Below are 18,657 nucleotides of genomic sequence, written 5' to 3' on the forward strand. Positions count from 1 at the left end.
GTAAACAGGCCCTAACAATGCCAACGTTTAAAAATCTGATTTGTTTCTGTACGTATTAATCGTGGCAATAAGCTGCAATTCATAGCAATACGATTACTGCGGTTAAAAGATTCAGAAATGAAACGAACTAACTAAAAACTAATTTATACCTGGCGATGTTGCTAACTTTGTGGCACATTCGCTGTTACTGACAGGCGAAATCTTCGCTTCTTGAAGAATGCTATGCGCAGAGCCTGGATGTTTAATCTTACCCCATCCTGACAAGAAAATGTAAATAATAGATCATTCTTTCGGCTTGCCCGCTGTACAGTTGCAATTTATGTTATACCTTAGCATTATTGCTCAGCCAACATTTTAAAAGCAAAAGGCATTTTATTCATATTTATTCATTTATGCATCTATGCCTTCGTTCTTTCGTTCGGGCCTACAATCCTAGACAAAAATCCTTGGGACACTCAAAGATATAGTGCTCAGTGACCATTCCCTTTGCATTATGACCTCATTGTTTAATTTTCCGAGCCCCCCTTCCCCACCCCCCCCCCCCAAACAATGTTGAGATATTGTCCCACGGTATGATGGATAGAAACCAACACTGAATCGGGGGTGGGGAGGGGGAGGTCAGTACAATGTCAATTTTTCGTCGAATTGGTTAAGACTTTTGTCTAGGATTGTAGTTTTGTTCCTTTCAGGCTCAAACGCTCGTTCGTATGTTGAGTCAGTCATAGCCAAATTACCCAGCATTGAGCTTGCACAAGAAATGCTGTAGCTTTTTTTTTTTCACACGGTAATTTAAACTAAGATGAAACCTGTAATGTAGCAGTCTGCTTCGAAAGACACTTGTTCATCAGGACTTGGAAGACACACAATGCCAACATTTTCATTCAGTAAGGCTTGTCGTGACAACTGTATCAAGGCGATATCGTTGTTTAGAGCACTTGGTTTATTATACTCCGGATGTCTTATCACTCGTGTTCCTGGAATGTCTTGCTCTTTTCCTTCAATGACAAGCCGGTTAAAATCCCCAACACGAATTGTATAGTAACTGCCAGGCCTAAAACCAAATCAAATAGTGATACATGAGAATATTTTGTTTTAATTGTTATGGCGGAGTTTAAGAGTTGATTGAAGCTTTGCCATATCTATTTAATGATATATATCGAAAAAAAAATTATGCAGTCAAGCATTCGTTTGTTACTTGGTTTTTTCTTCACTGGAACTACTTACAATCATTGGCTTTACGATCTCCAAAGTTACTAAACCATTTTTTATTAAAATAATTATACCGACGTCAGGAAGAAGACAGTAAGAAGAGAAACGTATTCAAACCAACAGCAACATTTACAACAAACAAAAACATCAGAAACTTGTAAAAAGGCAAAAAAAACTTGTTTAAAAAGAAAGCTGACGTCAGGACAGCAGGCTTCCGACTTTCAAAATGTAACCTTATAATTATTCAAGAATTTCGACATAATATGAAATCACAACAGAAATTCAAAATGTTTTGGTGTTTGTTTTATACAGAATACTTTACGAGATAAACGCTGACATACTCCGATTTATGGTTCATAGAAAACGTTTCAAATAACAACTTAAACAATTATAAATTAAGAATAAAGCATTGTCGTAGCTATATAACACACTTCATCAAATATGATGCTACAGTGGAACCCCGATATAACGATATGCCAAGGGACAGTAAAATAATATCGTTTTATCGAAGAATCGTTTTATCGAAACTCCCGATATAACGTTATGGCCGTAAAATAACCGAAAATATCGTTATATCGGGGTAAACCTAACAAGTATTTTTTACTGCATATTACAGGAGGATAAAGAGAATAATTTTGATAAGAAGGCTTAGAACACAGTATCATTTTCGTATATCATCGTACAAAGTTGTTTTTAGAAACGTTTGAGATGACTCGATTACCTTAATGTTATTGCATTAAATTCGATGTTTTGCAAATAAAATGTGACTGTGTACTGATAATATCATTATATCCGGAGGATTTTACGTTCGTTCCGCTAAATTCTCGAAGATCGTTGTATCGGGGTTCCGTCCATACATTTTACTGTAACTTATATCGAGGATCGTTATATCGTGTACATTACTTTGTATGCATGCATTTGTCACAAATATTTTCCAATATCCCAAATTCTTTGTAATGTCAATATTTATTTCAAGAAAAACTTACTTTCCAGCTGTTATGCAATGAGCAGCTGTGACTACCCAATCAGGAGCGATCAAAGATCCACCACAACTAAAAGACTTGTAACTTCCCTTGAGGAGAGCAACCTATCAAAGTAAGAGAAGTGTGACCACTTTAAATAAATTCACATCCTTTTGTTCAATCATTATCAAATCAGAAGCCGAGAACAGTTTCCATTTGACTTCTGACTGGATCAATCTGCATTAGAAAATGTAATAATTAAGTTAAATTAAGGGCGTATTTACTTGGAATTTTCTATTGTTTTTTTGGCTTGAAAATAATTAAAAATTCCAACTGGCAAAGGCGACGGCTATACGCGTAAGTTGGAAATAATACGCCCTAAGTGTCACTCGATTGGGCTTCTAGGTCTAAAAATAAACATCAGATATCTCCATATAGGAGCTTCCACAACTCACGTTATATACCGGTAATGTTAATCATATAAAACGTGAACATTGAAAACGTGTTATTAAGAATTTTTTGACCTGACTTTATGCAACATTTAATCAAGTCAATAAATAGATGTTTTAATCGCAGTTTAAGGCCCGGTAATACGGGCAACATTTTTGTTCAACTTGTCTCGCAACATTGTTGCATTGCAAGTTGAACGAGTTGTTGCCCGTATTACTACCGCGCGCTCAACTTGTCTCGCAACAAATTTCGGTGTTGCAAGTTGAAAAAAAATTGTTGCAAAAAGTAGAACTCGGTTCTACTTTGTGCAACATGTTGCTGCAACTTGCAACACCGAAATTTGTTGCGAGACAAGTTGAGCGCGCGGTAGTAATACGGGCAACAACTCGTTCAACTTGCAATGCAACAATGTTGCGACAAGTTGAAAAAAAATGTTGCCCGTAATACCGAGTCTTTAGTTGAGTATTTTAAAACATGCACACTTTCTAAATTATTGTTTTTATTTGATTATTAAACAAAGTCTTTGTGTTTTATACCACGGAAGAAAATTTACAATTAGCTTTTAAAGATAAACATAGGACATCGCGTCGTGGTATTACCTGCCATGGCCAGTTACCAAATTGGGCATTAACTCCCCCGATGACCCGTGTCTTTTTTGAAGAAATACCGCAGTTTGTCAAAGGAACTGAAAAACAGAACGACACGATTTATAGTATGGTTTAGATTTTATATGCATAGAGAAGTATGTTTGTGCTTGAAAATATGTGTGCATTCCAGTGTAATTAAAGCTTTAAATTCTTTTAAACCATTAACTTTGCTGGAGTTTTACGTACGGTTGCGTTAACATACACATCACTTTACTCCTAGCAAGCGGTACACGGCCGTTCACCCGAACGCAAACGACAATGCAGCCAGAGCAGTAAACCACTAGCTCCTTGAAGCCTTATTTTCAGTCTCTGTTTGCACTCCTCTATTGTATGTTTTAATTTGTTGGGGTATCGGTGTGCATTGCTTCGAAATGCTGTAGTGTTAGAGCTACGTTAAGTAGTGTGCCTCGTTTCAAAAGAAAGTGAGCGACCCAGTGTGACATCGATGGCATTTACATTTGCAACCCCAGTGCAGAAATGAACTGGAAACTAAATTCATCCACCCTCCGCTAAAAAAAAAAAGGAAATATGTTTTTCCCTTTACTTTGTAATGTTACAGTTTCAGCGCGAAGTCTTAATCTGAGAAACGTTTTCTTAATTCCATTACTGTACCTGGAGGAGTTGTCGAGGGAATAGCACTGGGCTTTTGAATTATTCCTGGCCCTGAAATAAGCGGTGAAATAGAAATGTTAACTTTCTTATAACACCAAATTTAGTTATTAAGGCGGAAGCAAAATCATTTTATCATACATGAATGATCCTGCGTGTATTTGTACTATTTACGGGTTAAATCCTTCTTCTCCGCAACGCTAGCTTGATAACGTCGCGATTTAAACAGTTTGACTTTTTTCCAATATTAATTAAGTGAACAATAGATAATCTGATAATGTGTTATTGTTAATAGTTAGATTTCTCTACTGTACCTTGAGTTCCATTTCCACAATAACGTAGACGACATCCGGGTGTTTTCTTTAACTCGTACACGTAAAACCCGCTGCAGTTACGAACCCGGATGTAAGTTGACCAACGGCAACAGTTATGCCCCCAGTTAAAACACACTTGAACAGCGGATGCGCCATCTGCGACAGACGGGTGGGTGCCATTTATCCAACCTGGAGCATTCGCACCACAATGGTTAATTTTAACACAGGAGGTTGGCATCTGTTGGCCTGCTTGTCCATGGAATCTGTACCAACCCGTAATTAAGTTTATGTCACATTTAAACTGTTTGCTGATTTTAGTCATTGCTCTATCGCTATCATTGATGAAGGTGTAATTGGTGCATTCTTAAAGAAAGAAAAATATAAGAACAAATATTAATAGAACCCGTCTGCGCAGAGTGGAGCTGTATTTTAATTGCGTGGGACCGGATGGGGTATTTTGAAAAAAAGAGATTCATTTTGGCAAAATGCACAAACATGCAACTCAGCGTAATAAGCAGGACATTAATATACAATCTTCGTTCACTGTCCAAAATCCACCCGCGCAATTGGTTAAAATAGATCACGTGATTTTGCTTTACCTGTCGTCAGCAAACTCCGACAGTGCAGTATTAACAATAATGCACAAAAATCGTGCATTATTGAAAGTGTCTTCAGCTTCAAGGCTTGTAGAAGTGGAAGAAAAATATATTCCTCAAATTATCAACGATCCAATATCAAACAAAGTCGAAGAGGATAACAACTTGAAGCGCTTTCATGTTCAAAGGTAAACTGCAGCTCAATAAATACATTTTTGTGTGCGATTGAATTGCTTTTAGTTGCTTGATTGTGAAAGCCATCGACTTACTTTGAACAAGCTTCTCGCTGACTGTATTTATGAATGACCACAGCTGATGAACGATTTTATGAACCATTTTAAGCTTTATTTCTGTACGGCCTATTTGTGATTTTTATATTATTGATGTAATCTCGTGTAATTATGTACTACTACACTTCTTATTTTTAAACATTAATAAAGCTTATTGTTTGAAGTTCGTTCGATCGCTTGCAGTGTACTCAGATTGTATATTAAAGGGGTTAGAGTCTGTCCGTTCGTGTTTTGTTGACAAATACACGCACTTGCTGACCACACAATGAACTCGAAATTTTCAATACTGCACTCGGCTACGCCTCGTGCAGTATTGAAAATTTCTCGTTCATTGTGCGGCCAGCGCGTGCGTGTATTTGTCAACAAAACACTCACAACAGACTCTAACCCATAAATAATCAATACGTCAAGCAAATTTTTAAGCAGGAGTCATATTGATCTACTGTGCATGATGAATGAATTGAAGATACAAAAGTTTCGTTTTATTTTTATCATCATACCTGGCGGAATCGTTGGAATCGTACTTGGTTTTGAGGTAGGAACAGTACCTGAGAAAAAATATATGTGCATACAAATACACAGTTACAAATAAGTAATTAAAACAGATGCATATGTGTGTTCAACAAATGCTTTTACAATAAACGCAATTAAAAGTTAACATTTACATGCAGAGATGGTTTGTATTATTACACAAATCAGAAAAAAAACATGAAATGTAAAGTTTTTCCTTGAAATTTGTTTAATTTCATTATCCATTGGATAAGAAATGGTTTCTGTATAAGAGTTTCTATTTTTTTCAAACTGAGCGTAGTTATTATTAGTTATCAACATGAACCCGTCAATCTTAGTTCCCTTTTGCGGTTTAGAAGTTTGATTTAAACAGTTATTCTGCAGACTAAGTTCCCGATTTTCAACCAGAGTTGAACCCTAGATGTTCTATTATATAAAGAAGGTATGAGGGCACAAGATACTCTTGTAATGTTCATCCAGTGTTGCAACACTTTATGCAGTCAATACATTTAGAATGAAGAAGTAAGACTTACTTGTAGTCGGTGGACTGTTTGACGCGCACGGAACAGGTGACGTCATAGAAGCTGGCGGAGTTGCTAGAAAACAAGCCATAAATTCCATGTGAGAAAAGTGCTTAGTTTCACATAAGAATGCACAAGGAATAAATGTTGTTATCGAAAAACGTGATTGCGTTTAAGCGACTCTCAATCTATTATTTTTCTAAATGAATGTGTAGATGTATTGTAAATGTATGTACTTTCTAGATGTATTATATACAAGCTTTTATTTTCGAGAATTATCAATTAAATGATACCATCGTATTTCTGAAACTTTCACCTCTCATTGTAAAAAGTCTAAAAACTAAAATGTTTTTGTTCAAAAAAAATTTAGTTTTTAAAATAATACCATTTCCACATCGAAGGCATTGTAAGAATCCTCTAATAAGTGAATTACATTTGCTTTGTTTTGTTGGCGACACTAAGAGAACCAAAGAAAAGTTTAAAATAAACCAAAGACAGACACAGGAGTGAAAACCTTAGTAATTACGACTACATTTTCCACCCAATATTACGCGAAGCTTTAACCAACAAGTTGTCTCCAAGAAAGTCAGTAGAACAAGTACGGAACATTACCATAATAGCGAGATGTGGCCAAAAGGAACACACACTTTTTTTATTTTGTTCATTCAAAAATCCAAATTGTAGTGGATGAGATAAAATACGTACATGTATAATATCAACAAATGACTACGTAACTTAAGAAGCACGGTGAAGAAATAAGACTTACATGAAGACGGTGGACTGTTGGACGGAACGGGCGGCGGCGGAGGAACTGGTGGAGTTGCTAGAAAACAACGCATTCATTTAACTTGATAAATGTGATTCGTTGGAAATAAGGCAGTGGACGACGCCAGTTGAAAAATTGCGTCCACTTGCGTCTCCGTTTGGCCAGGACTTGCGTGCAAGTGCGTTGACTTGCGTACACTTGCGTTGAGTTGCAATCACTTTGGTCGAGATCAAATTTGCACTTAAGTTAACGCAATTTTTCACCGTTTGGCCACCCAAATGAAGTCAACGCTTTTTTACAGTTTACTTGAAATACTGTATTGCACCTCGTAGCATTTTAAATGACTTTTTGCAAACTCGTGCGCACTTGCGACTAAACTTGTGTGTCCGTTTGGCCACCCGGGCTGGCCCAACGCAAGTCTGTACGCAAGTTGAACTTGCGACTACCTGCGCCGGTCCACTTGCGTTAAAGTTTGGCCAGTACTGTAATATAAATAAATGTTTGAAAGGGTTTAGTCACCAGAGATTAACAGAGAAAGCAAAACAATAAGTATCAAAAACTGAATATTCTTTTAGTTTTTAAAATTGTGATTTCCTTATTCCGTGATATTCGTTGACTGTACATCATACAATTGAGATTATTCCATACGTATTCTAACTACTACTACTAATTAAAGCGGCGTCATGTCATGCGAGTGATTTATTTCAGATTGTGACCCATTAAACGGAGCTCAGGCAAAGCGGCATTGGGGTAATACTAAAGCATTTACTGAGGTTTGGAAGAGGACACTAAAAAACATTGTAATTAATTGTGAGTTAACATTTAGGTATTACGGTTGCGAGCCAACTGATGTTTTTTCCTTCCAAAAGTTCCGAAAGTAAAAAACGGTGATTCTACTGTCTTGGAAAATAACATTCCAAATAACAGGTTGATAGGACAGTACAGACATTATTCTGTCCTAATGTTAATTCATTTCAGCGTTTTCTACTATCGTTTGGTTTCTAGAAAAAAATATATGTTTATGCTTATCTCGCGTGCTGGTAATGTGCATGTTTACCCATTTAACTGGATTAGTTATCATACCTGTCACTGGTGGAGACATTTCCATTGTATTCATTATCCAGCTCCTAAAGTGACGCACTTTTGCATAGACGCCATATTTTCCAGCTTGGGCACATCCCCATCCCCAGCTTGTAGCACCCTCGAGGTACCACTGATGACTGCGCTTACAAACCAGAGGTCCTCCACTGTCACCTTGACAGGCATCTACACCTCCTTTATCAAGACCTGCGCACAGCATAGAATCGTCTATTCTGCCAGGATATCCCTCTAGGCATCGTTCCTTTGAAACGAGGGGTACTGAAGCTTGCATCAAGACGTCTGGCTGGCTTCCTCCTGAAGACAGCGTCCCCCATCCAGTGATGTAGCACTTAGATATACCATCTATAGGGAGATCGTACTCGTTGTTTGCTAAGCAAGCAAGTCCAATTCCTTTCCCGAGTCTGGCAGGTTCAGCGAGCTTCAGTAAAGCGATGTCGTTAGAATAGTCGATAGGTTCATGGTAACTTGGATGAGGTACGATCATGGCTACTTTAACATCTTGCTCCGTTCCGATACTGGCTTTTGTTCTATAGTGTGCTCCAAGCCTACAATTGTTTGAAACGATCCACTATTAGAATCGTTAGCATAAATCTAATGTACTTATATTTAGATTAGTTTAAAGTAGAGCAAATTGATTTTCCTTCAATAAAAAAAATAAGAAAGGGTTTGGTATTTGATTTCTGCCTGTTTGCCGACATGCATGTTAAACTTCACTTTTCGTCTTGTTTGGAGTACTAGTGTTTTGCAGAATAAATGTAATTTATCGTACATTGTAATTGTAATTTATTTAATTAATATTTTACTTTTTAACATTGTCAAGCGCCCTTGAACGTATGGAAAGGGCGCTATACAAATGATTATTATTATTATTATTATTATTATTATTATTATTATTATTATTATTGTACAGCAGAAGGAAATGTACAATTTAATTTGTGTCAACAGTAACAACAAACGATAAACATTAAGCACTAAAGGTGGAAGTATAAAATCAACTTAATATTAATAGTTCACACCATTTCACCTGACAGAGAAGCTTGATAAAGATTCTTCCTCCACGCAGTGAGCAGCTGTTATGACCCACAAAGGATGAACTAATGATCCTCCGCAAAACTGTCTCCCAGATGAACTGTCTCTTAACATAACCTGCCACGGCCAACTGTTCTTTAGAGCCTCAGTTCCTCCAACGATACGGCCATGAAAATTTCTGAGTCCACACGATGGAGGCTCTAAGGAATAGTTTAGATATTTGTCAGTGATATACTCTACTGATGATTTGAAGATAGGTAGATATATTTCCTTTCATTTAATGAAAAAGGGGATAGTTCTTGAATTAAGTATATAAATGAAAGATACAAACTGTGCATAACCAAAAACGCAAACCAAAACAAAAAATCTCGCAAAACAGAACCAGCAATTTCTCAAGTTGCAAACATTGTGACGTATTATTGCAAAAAAAATAATATTGCATGGAAGAGAATATCTGTTATTTTTAAGCCCCCTTATCGACGCTGACCTAAACGTATAGGACAAACATAACTAAATAAACGTTTTTACACGATTGAAAAACCTATTCATTTTGTACAAAGAGCAAAGAGTAAATCGGTTACATTTTTGGGGGGGTACATCCCAACGCTCCAGGGAAAGCACAGTGAACGATTCAGAATTTTCATTTTCATTGTAGACTAGTTTGCCAGGGTTTTAATGTTTTTAATTAAAAGATACCAATTTTTTCATATTTTCTTCGTTAAAAGATTAAAAAGTGTATCAGATTTTTTAAAATGTGTATAATACCTACAAATGACCTCATGTGTGTAAGTACGTGCATTCAATAATAGTATTAATAATAACGTACGTCAGGATGAAGAGACTTACTTGAAGTTGTTGGACTGTTTGACGGAATGGGTGGCGGCGGAGGAACAGGCGGGGTTGCTAGAAAACAACGAATTAATTTTGGTTGATGTTAATCAGGACCGTAGACGAGGCAAGGTCTTGCTAGGAGGTTCTAGGGGCATACCCTCCAAGCAGTTTTGAAATCTAGAAGCTCTGAAACTCTTTCAGAGACATTTTTCATGACGTATTTCTTGTGAAATTTTTTTAAGATTAAAATCTTTCATTTTGGGATAATTTTCCCAACAAAACATATTTTGTTTTTAATCTTGCGCAAAAATCTAGACAAGGCAAGTGCCTCGTCTTGCCTTTTGACCCTTGTTACGGCCATGTTAATGCAGCTTTGTTGAATAAAACATGTACAGGCTAGGGAATGAAATGCATAGACAAGTTTGGGGAGCAAAATGTGTTTAAATATCGAGTGGACGCGAAAATTAGTGAGCATTAGCAAAAAAGTATTACAAAACTTCCACACACAAAAGAAAAACGAATTAGACATGATATTAATTTGAGTTAATGATATAAGTGCTTCTTTGGATACATGCCTGTTGCTGGTGAGGCGGTTTGCTTTGTTGTTGGCGGTGGGGGAGATGCTGGATAAACTAGGATTTAAGAGGCAAAAACAATCATCAATTGAGTCCAATATAAATATTAAATAGATTTAGCCAAGCCTAAAAGCGGAGCTCCCCGGTAATTTACTTTGCCCTTTATTAAAATATCTGAATTCACTGACCGTAGGCATAAAAATAGTTAATGAACCCGCAATCCAATAGAAAAACCATTTTTCGGTCAGCGGTCAACTTTATAAAAACGCGTTACCTCGATGAGTTATACACCTGAGCCCGCGATATGATCACGTGATACTGGTCAGCGGATACCTTGTATTGACAGCTGTCAATTGACCATAACTTGGATGCCCAGTAACAAATAGATGAGGGTTTATCTATTTCTGAAGTGCGCAACACCGTACGTTCACCGTACGACGTACGCGCCCGCGAGCCATGCCGCTAGCCATGATGACCATGAAAACTCAAGTTCATGGTTTTCCTATTTCTGTGAATTTTCTATGGGTATGGGGCTCCGCTCTGCGGCCCTTCGGGCCGCTGTGGAGCTCCGCTATAAATATTAAATGTTTATTTATTTATCTAATTAGTAGATTTTCTACACAGGTCATACATACTAGGTAAAAATGCAGTAAAGCGTTCAGCAAATGTGCATTTATAACATGCGTAACCTATAGTACCGCTCAAAAGTAAGTTACCATCCTCTCGCGAGACGCTTGAAAAAACTGCAAGTTTACGGCTCTAACTTCTCTCGAGATTTTAATTATCCATTGTTAACCATACATATGCATGTAGAAAAGATTACCTCTGATTGAAACAGATAATGTGACGTTTGACATGTCGACCATTCAAGCGAGTTCTTTCTTCCCAGAATATCGCTTGTATTCCAAAGCAAAATCTTATTCAAAGTTGTATGTTTTCAATCGAAATTATTTCGTCCGTGGCTTTTTAACTCGGGGTTTCCAGTCAAGTAAAGTAACGCTTCGAAATAAGAAAGAAACAAAACACTGTATCACTTACATCTAATGTAACTGTCCATCCATGTTCGAAATTTAGCGACGCGTGCAAAAACTGTGAAGAGGCTCTTTGCATCGCATTTTTCAGATCCCCAGCTTACTGCTCCTTGCAGCACCCATCGGCCAGTATCATTCTGGCAAACATAAGGTCCACCGCTGTCGCCATGGCAACCACTGAGATTAGAACCAGGTTGGCCGGCACATAACATTTCGGGAGTGATCTGAATTCCCGCTTTGAAAAACAAACAAATAAAGTAGTAAACGAAAAGGACTTTATATCGATGCAAGTTCCTAGGATAAAAGACCTTCGATGCGAGCTTTGCTTGAATAGGATACTACGCAGGGTTGAGAAGACAGTTTTAATTGAGTCAATTATCTCTAAAGTCATAACAAAATATAGACAATCTGAACATGTTAAACGATAATAAACGAACAGAACTGAACAAGCATTAGGAAAAAACGACTGATAGTGGAGGAACCCGTTGGTCGGCGATAACGGATGTTGGAGGGAAAGCAATCATCGTGCTTCTTATTTGCTGTATGAGGGAACAAAGAAAATAAGTTGTCGAAAAGGAATCTAAAACCAAAACATGTTCCCGAGATGTCATTTGCATGAATATAGTCTTGAAAAGTTTTAAAGGAAATTTTGAAAGCAACGTGACCATATTTTTATTACCTTTGCAAGGTAAATTCTCAAAATTTTGCATTAAAACTCACACACGACAGGCAAAAAGGGCAGTTAACAATCGCATTACTTTCCAAAAGGAATCGAAGTATGGTCGGGTATGGTATGGTATGGTCGGCCAGAATTTCCAAAGCAGAAGTTTTGTTTTATTCGAAGGTGCGGTCCTTCCATTTGCCTGTTTTTCGGCAGAATGCAGTAAATTGTTTGGTTTAAATAAAAGCAATTTGTTGGAAATCAGGTGTACATGACAAAGATAGGATAAGAACTTCGCATCAATTGCTATTACTGTAAACGAAAAGTCGTAAAAGTTGCTTGCGCAATTCAAGATTTATTGTGACTAATGAAGCTCTCGGTAGAACTCGACTGAAAGATCGTGCAAATTTGATAACTTTCAAAACAACATTCGTGCCCACAAATCGCTTACTATCACTCGCCATCATGCGAAATTCTTTACTCATAATAATAATTACTAATAAAGATGTAGTTTCAACAATGACACGACCATGGGACAAAGAAAAAATTCTGAAACCCGACGGGAATCGAACCCATGGCCTCCCAGATACCTGTTGGGCGCTCTAACCAACTGAGCTACGAGGGACCCGTGGTGAGCTGGGCCACTGATTTGATATGTGACACGCGTCCTGCATACTGCTAGGATCAGCGCACAATGTCGAAATCATCAAGTGTGCAGTAAATAATTAATATGATAAATTATTCTTATCATGATTGTTATTACGTATAATATTCTTGGCCTCGCAGTCGGCTTGGCTGATTGGGCTCATGTTTGCTTGCTGAAGAATAGGATGTGAACTGCCAGGATGTTTAATTTTACCCCAACCTAGAAAAATACCAGATAAATAACAGATAAATTTAAAGACGTTTCCAAGCCAGTTTATAAAATTGTAAAAACTACACATAGTTTTTTATCCGTCGAAGACAGCAGACTGCCGAAAGCTAATAACGCCTTTTTACAATTTTATAATGAATCCTAGTATCGGATCTTCGATATTTGTAAGATTTATATAACAAGATAAACCACCAAGTAAGTATGTCTTTAATTGCTCAAAAGATGAAAAAAGCATATCTCAAATAATTGGTTTAAGATGGAGCACATATTTCAGACATGTAGTTTATCTTAAGCCACATATCTATTTATTCCTTTTTCCTGATGGTACATTTTTTCGTTATGAAGAATGTGACAAAAATAACAAAAAACATTACTATATTTGTAAGATTAAACCTGCCTATTGATGGGGACTGAATGTTCCCTGAACGTCAGTTGAAATTAAGAGTTAGCAGAATGAAAAAGCATTCCTAATAGCATAACTAGCGACAAGTCTCCGACGATGCTTTATGTTTGAAAATGCTGCAATGTGATATTTATAGACATTTGTGTGCGTCATCTGTGGACATATGTTCCGGTTCACTAAAATTCATTTTGAAAAACGAGGAGCAACACATGAAAGTACTTCCCATCACCTTTCATTGAAATAGTAACACCTAAAAGAGTCGTCCGAAGATTCTACTGAAAACAACACTTAAATTTACTAAAAGTTTTACGTGTAAAAAGTTCATAGGTTTTACCTGTAATGTAGCAGTTAGATTTTAAAGATACATTGTAGTCTTGAGGCGGTAGACAAACCAAGCCAACACGTTTGTTCAGGATAGCAGGCTTGCTCAGTTCTAGTAATGCGATGTCATTGTTGAGTCGTGTCTGATCGAACTTGGGATGTGGCTGAATTCTTTTTATTTTAATACTTTGCTCGCAGCCGTCGTTTGTATCACGGTCGTTATCACCAAGTCGAACAAAAAAATCGCTTGGTTTTCTGTCAAAGAAAGTTTTGTTTCGATATTACTTTTCTCACTTCAATTAATTAATAAGCAAAAGAGCAAATAACAGAGTTATAGTACATTTTTCCAATATACACCTTAATTATCACATTTATACGCTTATTTCATACTACCTGTATCTTAAACCGTGTACACTTTATTGATTAACTGGCACTTTGCTAGATGCCGGCCATTTAAATTAACATTTTATGTGACTTAAATGGACGGTTTTTCTTTCGTCTGTAGTAAAAACTAGGCAAATCAGAAAGAAGAAAAAGGGCGTGAGGAAAAGCGTAGGGATGGCTGCCCAGTCAATCTATAATTATAACCTATAATTATAGCCGGTTATTTCGGACAGCCATGTAGAACTCAATTTTTATTTAATTATTTGTTTTGTAAAATGTAACTTAGATTTAAGTATGAATAAAGTTGTTACTGTTGTTGTTGTTGCTGACCAATGCAAATCCCAGATGACGTAGAATGTAAGTTGTGGAATGACGTTTCAACAACCAACGCGGAAATCATCTTCAGAGTCAAGTTAGCAATGTTCGTCAGTTGATGGTGTTTTTAGTCGGGTCCGTTGACACTGACTACATTTTGACAATTTTTTCGCGTCGTTATTGGCTTCAAGACTAGTTTAAAGTTCGTTAACAGTGATTGTTCAGTCAGCATAGATTTCTACAACAAAAAAGCTTTTTTCTTATTAAACTCTTACCCGCTTGTCACACAATGAGCTGCCGTCACCACCCACGTAGGACTGACAAGAGAACCACCACAAATGAATTTTCCAGACATGTACAGTCCAACCTAAAAAGGACACACGATAATTAGTGTAAATGTCGAGCTTTATACGGGTTACTTGCAAAACAAGGCAAATCTTTTGTAGTATCATGTTTCAGTTTAGTTTCATACAATTCCGAGATGCTCTTGTTTCTTATTAAATTATTTTGAACATAATTGTACCTGCCAAGGCCAATTTCCAGGTTTGGAGTCTTCCCCACCAATTACACGACCTACAGGAGACACACCGCACTCCCCTGGAAGTGGGGGCGAGGGTGGTCTTGTCGAGGGTTCTTCGCTCGTGGGGATTACAGGTGGTAAAGTATCTGCAATGTCAATAGTACAATCTTGATTCGTGACTTCGCCAATATAAGTTAATTCTTTATTGCTAACTGATAAAGAAGGTTGGTTTTCTTCTACGAAAAACTATCTTGATAAAGATGAAATGTTCTTAATGTCACGAGCGTGGGACAAAGAAAAATCTGAGTCCTCGACAAGAATCGAATCCATGACCACCCAGATACCGGTTGGGCGCTCAAACCACGGAGCTAGGAGAGACTCGTGATGAGCTAAGCCGTTTACTAGGTTCATGTGTGACACACGTCCTGCATACTGCTAGGATCAACAATGTCAAGTGCAACAATTGTGTAATAAATAACAAAGATGGTTATTTTTTAACGTTTGCGAGTTACAAAAGCCTAAAGACTTCAAATAAGATTAGCTACACCATTTTGACTGACATATTTGAACCGAACAGAGTGACAAAAAATGTAAATCAGGAGCAGTTTTATCTACGACGAGAAGTTATATTTTCATCAGAAAAATACCTCATATTAATTCCATTACTTACGAACTTGGCATGTCTTCTTGTATAATAAATTTATTTTAATTGCGTCGATGGGGCTTAATCCAACTCTCTGACCAATGTTGATCTGTGTAAGAACAATAGAAAGTTCTGTCATGTGTCTAGGTCCAGTTTAAACAATAGTCAGATATATCAAATTGTAATTACCAACAAGATAGTTTTAGAAAAACATCCAAAACAATTGAAACTTGCTTTTACAGTTGATCAAGGCACACTTGCAGTTTCAGACTGGCTAAACAAGCTGGGGACCTGAACTAAAGAGGTGGGGCCCGCATTAAAAAAGTACCTGAATTGAAAACATTTTCTTGCCCTTCAGCTCTCGTTCCTGGATTTGACACAGCAAAACGTAGCATATGCTTGCTTAAAAAACTTTATTTGTACATCAGTGATTGCTTACATGTCACGTACAACTGTTTCGAGAAGGTTGTCCAAAAGAATTGTCAAAAGTGTAAGTAACAGTGCCCGAAAGGCAGAATGGTTAGTAGAAAACTAAACGGTTCGTACTGAATGTTAATACGATATAACGTAGCAGTTTTATCTTTACCTTAAGAAACAAGCTTGCTTTTGTCAAATAAGTTTTAGAATAAGTTTTGAAAACATGAAAGCAAATGCAGATTAAGAAGAATTTTTCAAAACATGAAAGCAAAATACCGTAAAATTCCGGTTATAAGCCCCCCCCCCCCCCCCCCAGTTATAGGCCCATCTACCTGGAAACAAAAAAATACATCCGGTTATAAGCCCCCCGGTTTTTACCCCCACCCCACCCCCTGCCAGATGACAGTGCTGAACAGGTCTAAATGTTGTTTTTTATGCGTTTTTAACCTAAAAACATATTTTGATAAATACCCCTGTGGCTCATTTTGAAACGTTTTTTTTATTCCGCTTATAAGCCCTCCCGGGTATAAGACCCTCCGTTTATAATCCCACACAAAACCCCTTACGGAGTTGTATAAGCCCGGGGCTTATAACTGGAATTTTACGGTAATGCAAAATGCCATTTGTAGATTTCTTTTCCACCGATGCACAAAACTTTAATTAAAACCTACACTGTCACTCGGTCTAATCGCCTAGGCTTAATATTCTATCCGAAAACATTTCTTGAAATATCTCTTTTTGTAGTTTTTTCCTGCCATATTGCTGAAATACAGTAAAATTCTTCGCACAACCAACGGTGAATTACAATACCCAGAATAGCTTTCGGTATTGTCGGGTATGCTTTTTACGCTTCTAAAAGAGCTGTACAGTAATGTTCTAACAAGTGTTTTGTCTCTCTATCTTTTTCATTTTCTTGTTTGTGTCTTTTAAAATTTTTGATCGTGTTTGCATGAAAGGAACAGTTCCTGATATTACTTTTACGGACATAAATTTTACGAAACTGCTGTTCAAGTGAAGTACTAGCTACTCCTAGTGTACTACATATACTCATGATTAAGCACATCAAACACTGGCGCTATAAATAAACCGATTAATATATATTGAGCTCGCCTTTCCTTCTCCCCATGATATCGAGGGCTGTATTTACCTACCCAAGGCTTCTTTGCGACGATTGTAGGCAGTCCGTTTCTGGAAAAGAACCGTGGACCATAATGCATCACGCTCTGGTAATCGTACCGAGTCCCCAGAGAGTCAATTGAGGTGTGCTGCTTTTTGAAGTTGAATTTTTCGTCTAAACAAATAATAAGCAAATACGTATAACCGCGATAAAAAGAAAAACTGCAAGATTGAAGGATTTTTTAGCTTCAAAGTAAAAATAATTTATACAAAAAAAAGGTTAATTCGCTCACTGTGAAATTAAATAGAAGAGAAAATGACTGCTCCACAAACCAAAAAGTAAATTTATACTGTCACGCAGTTCTATGTTTATTATTCCGCAAGAAACAAAATGAATAGTAAAAGGTATTTTTTTGTTGTTTTCTTTTTCTCCTTTTTTATACTTTTTTTCATTTGAAGGGATAACTTACACTTTACAGTGCGTCAAATCTCACCTTCCATGATATTCTTCCATTTAATAGTGACATACTCATCCCTGTCCAGTCGTGAATGTTCGTGGAAACATCCCAGCGAATGGGCTAGAAAATAAATTGAAAACTTTGTGAGTTGTGAAAAGTCAATTAGGACATTTTGCATGAAATTTCTCTCGAACTTGCCAACTTCCGAACAGAAAAGAGAGGCACGATTTCGCCAGTAAATTTTCAAATGTATAGTAAAAACAAATCGACCACATTTTTCCAAGATCTACTCTCTCTATGTTCTGTTAGAGTGGAGACCATGTGAAAATGTGGTCAATTTGTTTATTGCATTTCGCTACGTTATATAAACAATAAACACTATTTGACGAACAAATACGAAGGAATATTTGTCCACTGGTATTATCTGTTCGGAGAAGAGAATATTCAAAGGACAGATTAAATCTATAGAAAAATAACTGTGCGGAGTTTTCAAGCCATTTCACGAGGAGATGTTGTATCATTCTTTAAATATTGTCACATTTATGATCTTAGGTTTTGGCCAAGCTATCAAAGGTAAAGGATAAATCTGTTGATGGTTAAAAACATTGCTAGTCTGTTTAAAACATTAATCATATAATTTAATTTTTTGGCAATTTGTTTGTGACAAAAGCTGAAGAAATCAATTTTGAAAACAAGGGAACATCATTGGACATTCTCCAGTTTTGTACAATTCTTGAGTAAAATATAAATTCGTCTTGTAATCTTCGTTATCTATAAAATGGCTATACATCATTCAAAAAGAGAATCGGTTATATTTCGAGCAGCATTCATAGCAATCTATACGATAACTTAATTATATCAGAACACCTTTCAAGTCTTACACACAACATTTTTTTTTTTAAAGGAGTTTAGTATCATCATCAGCCCTACCGATTTCATGAACAACAATTCCGTGACGCCAGCAGTCTGGGGCGAGTGAGAGAAGCTGTTTTGATCCGATTCTTCCTACGTGTGACCAGCAGCTACAATGATAAGATAAATTCAACACATTACGTACGCGTACATACACTGCTCATAGTACAACGCATAGTTCGATTACCAGTC

The 18,657-nt window shown here is 36.9% G+C and overlaps 1 protein-coding gene across 1 annotated transcript; it reads right to left on the bottom strand.

Annotated features, from left to right (window-relative positions):
* Positions 1 to 2,191: 2,191 nt before the first annotated feature.
* Positions 2,192 to 18,509, bottom strand: LOC144642388 (transmembrane protease serine 9-like). The gene is made up of 20 exons (XM_078501349.1): positions 18,484 to 18,509; positions 17,590 to 17,673; positions 17,131 to 17,270; positions 15,590 to 15,671; positions 14,923 to 15,065; positions 14,675 to 14,766; positions 13,714 to 13,955; positions 12,866 to 12,967; positions 11,449 to 11,676; positions 10,411 to 10,467; positions 9,851 to 9,907; positions 9,000 to 9,204; positions 7,958 to 8,520; positions 6,875 to 6,931; positions 6,121 to 6,183; positions 5,578 to 5,625; positions 4,192 to 4,554; positions 3,881 to 3,931; positions 3,221 to 3,306; positions 2,192 to 2,296 (listed from the first exon to the last, which is right to left on the bottom strand). Exons 2-20 carry the CDS (start codon positions 17,594 to 17,596, stop codon positions 2,192 to 2,194), a joined length of 2,691 nt encoding a protein of 896 aa, XP_078357475.1. The 5' UTR covers positions 17,597 to 17,673; positions 18,484 to 18,509.
* Between the last annotated feature and the right edge of the window lie 148 nt (positions 18,510 to 18,657).

Source organism: Oculina patagonica, chromosome 2 (genome assembly GCF_052425735.1).
Source record: "Oculina patagonica isolate OP01 chromosome 2, crgOcupat, whole genome shotgun sequence".
Classification (NCBI taxonomy): Eukaryota; Metazoa; Cnidaria; class Anthozoa; order Scleractinia; family Oculinidae; genus Oculina; species Oculina patagonica.